Here is a 2755-nt window from a genome sequence, read left to right on the forward strand (position 1 = left end):
CTTTATGGTTTTCACTACTTGATAATCTTCAGGAAGAAATGAGTGTCCATAGAAGTCACTATCTACAAAGTATTTCAGACTTCTATATATGAAGTAATTGTTCTGTGTCAGGTAAGAAAATGACTTAGGGGATGATAATTTGTGGCTGTGTAGATTGCAGTTTCTATTTCCTTTATTTTATGTCTGCATTTGATTAACCAATTTTATTGATTGTCCTGATGAGATTGGGGATAAATGGTTGATCAGAGGAGTTCAGCAATTAGCCTACACTTCATGTACCTATTCTACCTAAGTCTTATTTCTACCTATTCTTGTTCCAACTTCTTGGCAACACATTGTTTGTGAATAGGTTATTAGCCTACACACCCTTTTCCTGTGCTGAGAGTGGAGGGAAAGTTCTGAAAGGAGAGAGGTTTATGTAAAGAGAGTAAGTGACTTTGAAGTGTTGTGTCCAAACTGCTGGCGCAGAAATAGACAGCTGAATTGTTCATCTTCACAGATAAAATATCCAAACTGAAATCTGCAAGGTTTGGCCGGTTAGCTTGGAATCCTTCGGGAATGTCACCCTCTTTTTTATCATTTGCACCATAGGAATAATAGATCAATTGCAGCCCCTTCCCTGGCTGCTGCATATACCAGAACATACTATTGTGATTATCATTTTGACTGCATTTCAGAGTAGTTTTCTCATCTTCTCTCAGCACAAGACTTGAGGTTTGGATGATTTTAGCTCCTATAAGAAAGAGCAAAACAAAAAAACAGTAAAACAAGTAAGCTACATTATCCTAGCAGCAGAGCAGGTATGGCTCTACCAGTTCCTTACTTGCTCCAAAGAAGTACATGGCCACACACCAAGCAGTCCACATCCTCATTTCTGCCTTGGTAGTCAGTGAACCTCCCCCTGTAAGGGACTTATATAGGTCTGTTTCACATGCTTCTCTTAAACCAATAGCAGAGATCTCTGTAACAGCTGCATCTATGCTGAAAACAAGCTCCTTCCTGCAAGAAATTTCAAGCAAACACTTGTTTGTGCAGGTGTTGACAACACACAGAAAGTTTCAGACTGACTCAGCGGGAAGATTTTCTTATTCTATCAGACAGGATATTGTCATATATGGCAACAGTCTTTTTATTTACCACTCTATGTTTTATTTTAGCTTTTGATATTTTGTTTCCAGAATAAACCAAAAAATGTTTAGTGCAATCAAATAAAGTACTTTTATTTTTGTATTGGTTAGTCCTGGAATTTTTCTTCCTGGAAAAATACAATACATATGCTCAGACCTTAATTATTTTTCTTCCTTTTCTGCCTGTTAGAACAAGCATGCATGATATTATTTTGGGAATTTATATGGGAACCTGTTGTAGCCTTAGCATACAGTAAAAGTGAAGGAAATTTGGGTTATTCCTGAAGCAAATATCTAGCGACCTTTTGTCCACTGGTTGTCTGGCAGTACCTGTACTAATTATAAATGCATTTTCCAGGATCCGGAGTGATACCACTGATTCCGGCACAATCTTTTAACCTATGTTAAGAAGACTCATCACTGTCCTAGCACGATATTTTGAATGCACAGTGGGAACTGACAGAGTTGTCATATTTGCCATCTACGGTTTTGAAATGTGGGCCCAGAGACCAATGCTAATATTAAGCAACCTCAGGTCTGTGCTACTGAAACTATTCTTTCTTATTTAAGTGAAAGGATACCATCTGGTGGAATGAGTGGGTGTTTACGGTGATCCTTAGGGGCTATATTTTCCACAGTTCTTTATTTTTGCGCTGGCAGAACTTCATGGAAAAGGAACTGGAACTATTGTACCAGAGATACATATGTCTGTCATGAAACTGGAGACTGTGAAATGCTGAATTCAATGTATTGACTCAGAAGTACACAGATTCTTTATCTGTAGGAGAAAGATCTCCGAGCTGGTATTGAGAATGGGATTTCACAAAGTCAGCATAATGCTGATGAGGAGGGGAACTAGTGTGTGAAGTAGCTGATGAAGTATCTAACTAGACATGCTGTAAAAGTTGCCCTAAGATCCAGGTAAATGGGCTGGAAGGAGAAATCCCTTTTCACACAGAACATATAGAGTTTTCCTCTGGGTTTATGTGGGACAGTGTGCAGAGAAGGGGTTTACAGCAATATCACAGGTAAAATGTTCAAGGACAATATCTAGATTCAAATCACATATTTTTGTTTTTTCAAGAGGGCATCTGAATCCAGACAAACCAACTCTGTAGTGCACTGTGTTGTAGGGTATCACCAAGAGATTAATGATTACTGTTTTTCTACTCTATAAAAAGTATAAATTTATAGCTTAGACTTTTCACATGGAACAGATTCAGTGTCTGATCAATAAATATTTAAATATTTAATACAAAGAGAAAAAATTTCAAGTGGAAAATCTCATTCACAACATCCTTTTACACACCAGTGGTTAAGTCAAGCTCAAAGGAAGCAAGGGGAGGAATAAAACCTAGTCCAGTTAGGTATATTAGTTTGAGGATTACTAGGTGCGGGGAGTTGGAGGGAGAGACCTCATCACCTACTCCTGACAGTGAGCTTGTTTGGAGAGAGTTTGGTCTTCCTAATGAAGTTGCAAAAATAAAGCATCAAAATGTCTTACTGCCACTCTGAGCGCAACACGACGTGGGCAATCATCAGCTCAACGCTGTGATAGACTTACTTTCTTCTCAGTGGGAATGAATGTCGGGGTCATGGGCTTTGTGGCTTTGGCATCCACGAACACA

The 2755-nt window shown here is 38.6% G+C and overlaps 1 gene segment (V, D, J or C); it reads right to left on the minus strand.

Moving 5' to 3' along the window:
- Positions 1 to 353: 353 nt before the first annotated feature.
- LOC113988489 lies at positions 354 to 872 on the minus strand. The segment is given in 2 exon segments: positions 354 to 733; positions 824 to 872. Coding segments are annotated over 2 exon segments (429 nt in total).
- Between the last annotated feature and the right edge of the window lie 1883 nt (positions 873 to 2755).

Source organism: Pipra filicauda, unplaced genomic scaffold (genome assembly GCF_003945595.2).
Source record: "Pipra filicauda isolate LSUMZ 115617 unplaced genomic scaffold, ASM394559v2 scaffold234_size1211729_pilon, whole genome shotgun sequence".
Classification (NCBI taxonomy): domain Eukaryota; kingdom Metazoa; phylum Chordata; class Aves; order Passeriformes; family Pipridae; genus Pipra; species Pipra filicauda.